The sequence below is a fragment of the Chenopodium album genome, chromosome 7 (assembly GCF_948465745.1).
Source record: "Chenopodium album chromosome 7, dcCheAlbu1.1, whole genome shotgun sequence".
In the NCBI taxonomy this organism is placed as follows: domain Eukaryota; kingdom Viridiplantae; phylum Streptophyta; class Magnoliopsida; order Caryophyllales; family Amaranthaceae; genus Chenopodium; species Chenopodium album.
Window position 1 is genome coordinate 18,431,826 of NC_137840.1, and position 2,841 is coordinate 18,434,666.

At 38.8% G+C, this 2,841-nt stretch overlaps 1 protein-coding gene across 1 annotated transcript; it reads right to left on the reverse strand.

The window, feature by feature from the left end:
* Nucleotides 1-1,019: 1,019 nt before the first annotated feature.
* LOC145640066 (uncharacterized) lies at nt 1,020-2,519 on the reverse strand. Its single transcript, XM_081691374.1, has one exon. It carries the CDS (start codon nt 2,517-2,519, stop codon nt 1,020-1,022), a length of 1,500 nt encoding a protein of 499 aa, XP_081547500.1.
* Nucleotides 2,520-2,841: the final 322 nt, after the last annotated feature.

The following is a 2,841-nucleotide window of genomic DNA, read 5'->3' on the forward strand; positions in this document are numbered from 1 at the left end:
ATATATGGATGAACTGCAGATAGATTTTTTAGCCCAAATCGGTGGGCTTTCTTATATCAATCAAGTGGAGGTTTAACCAATTTCCGACCTACTGTACCCTTTCCTTGAAGTCTTCCCTCGTGAAGAGAAGTCGGAATCCCAATTTTTTTAGCCTTAGCTAAAAACACTGAACAATAGTTCCCTGCTTCCTCTGCTATGAACCCTTTCACGATGCTCCCTTCAGGATTTGCTTTGTTCTTTACCTCATCTGCCAATGTACCCATTTTCCTCTCATAAGGGTTCATCCAACGCATAAATACAGGATCACACTCCTTTATCTCACGAGGCAAGTGCATAACAAGGTGAGTCATTATGTCAAAAAGGGAAAGAGGAAAATACATCTCGAATTTGCATAATGTTTCAACAATATCATATTTCAAATCGTCGAGTGTTTTTGGATCTATCACCTTACTGCAAATTGCATTGAAAAACAAGGAAAGCTTCACAATAGCATGCCTAACATGTTTTGAAAAAAGGCCTCGGAGTGCAATTGGCATGAAAACTTGCATCATCACATGACAATCATAGGACTTCATACCAACAACTTTCTTATCAGTAGTAGAAACTAAATGCCTTATGTTCGACGAATACCCTGTCGGCATCTTTATTCCTTTCAAACACTCATAAAAGATCCTTTTTTCTTCTTTAGACAATGTATAACACGCATGGGGCAAAAATGCTTTTTTCGTTGCTTCATTTTCCTCAGGCCATAACTTAGGTCAAATTTTGGCTTCCTTCATGTCTCTACGCACATTAACACCATCCTTTGTCGTCCCTTTGATATTAAAAAAAGTCCCAATTAGTGCCTCACAAACATTTTTTTCAATGTGCATAACATCAAGACAATGTTAAACCGACAAGTGCTTCTAATATGGCAGATCCCACAACTTAGACACTTTTTTCAACAACACACCCTTCTTCGGTATCTCTCTATGCATCTTACCGAAAATTGTCTTAACATTTTTAATTTTCTCATACACTTAAATTCCTGTCAATGTCTCACGACTCAGTCCCTTCTGAACATGCCCGTTGAATTGTCGTCTCATCTTCTTGTATGGGTGATTTCGACGAAGTGATCGTCTGGTATGCATGTACACATTCTTCCCCCAATGCTTCAAGTGTGTAATTTGCATGTCATCCTCACAAATAAGGCATGGTTTTTGTCCTCTGACTTTGTACCTTGACAAATTTCCATAAGCAGGAAAGTCATTAATAGTACAAAACACCATGGCTCTTAATCTGAAATTTGTACCCGAAAGAGCATCAAATGTCACAACACCTTTATCCCACAACAGTTTCAAATCGTCAATAAGGGGCTCCAAATAAACATCTTTCTCATGGCCAGGTTGTTTAGGACCTGGGATTAGAAGTGATAACATGATGTACTTGCGCTTCATGCATAAGTTATATATTGACAGAAGAACAGACCATGTACTATGCTGACTACTAAGAGTGCTAAATGGATTCATCCCATCCGTACTTAATGCCAGTCTTATGTTCCTCAGCTCCTTCCCGAATTCTTGAAATGTCTTGTTAATATGTTTCCATTGCAACGAATCAGCTGGGTATCTGATCAACCCATCCTTCTTCCTCTCATTTTCATGCCCAATCAACTTCTTTGCTTCATCCTTAATTGAGAACAGGCGCTTCAACCTTGGTATTATAGGAAGATACCATACTACCTTAGCTGGTGGCCACTTAAAGAGATCCTTATTTAAGCCCTCTCGCTTGTATCGTGACACAACACACTTTGGGTAAGCATCCAATTTTGCATTCTCTTTTTGATATAGCACACAATCATTAGGACATGCATGGATCTTGGTGTACTCTAAACCCAATGGACACATCAACTTCTTCGCAAAGTAAGTCGACTTAGGAATGTCATTTCCTTCTAGAAACATATCAGAGAGGGTTTCTAACAATAAAGTGAAACTAGTGTTGGTCCACCCGCTCTTCGCTTTCAAGTTATATAAAGTTAAAATCCCGGAAAACTTTGAATACTTAGAACAACCAGGATACAACGGTGTCTCAGCTGCTTTCGACACATTCTCATATGTATGAGAATCTTCATTAACATGATCGCCTAACCCGTCTATCATCTCTTTTATCCTGTCTTCCTCCATGTCATCATTAAAACCCACTTCATTATCATCAAAACCATTTGGCTCTCTCTCATCAGCTTCATTGTCGTTAATAGAAGAATTATCCGCGGGAGGAAATTTTTCACCATGCCAATACCAAATACTGTAGTTTGGCATAAACCCACAAATAATCAAATGGTCCTCTATTTTCTTAATGTCTTCCCACCTTTTCACATTGTTACAATCACGACAAGGGCAGAAAATAGGTCTTGCTTTGGTTAGCCTTTGTTCAACGAGTGTACTCCATTGGTGTTGCACTGCGATTCTACAGAGCTCGTTGACCACGGCTGAGTATTCTGGTTTGGTTCGAGAACCATTATACATCCAACGACGGTTCATTTCTAAAAATGTATGATTAAAACCGAAGAAACAAATTATAGTGAACATCACATATCAACACATTCCAAATGCATGATTCCAAAGGTCCTTATCGCTCCAACCTAACCCATCCTTGGAAGTGTATTCTCACTAGCAAATGGTTGACCATTTTTCGGCCCTAAGGAAATTTCGGCAGCATTTCCCTATGGTTCTCAAATTACACGATGTAATTAATTTCTTTATTACATATGTACCCCGAGAACACATTAGGGAATGCTAACACAAAATTACCTTTACTTCCGAAAAACAAGCAACCATTTGCATCCTAAGTGAGAATACAATT

Coding starts and splice junctions, on each gene's coding strand:
- LOC145640066 (XM_081691374.1), bottom strand. CDS start 2,519: ATGAACCGTCGTTGGATGTATAATGGTTCTCGAACCAAACCAGAATAC.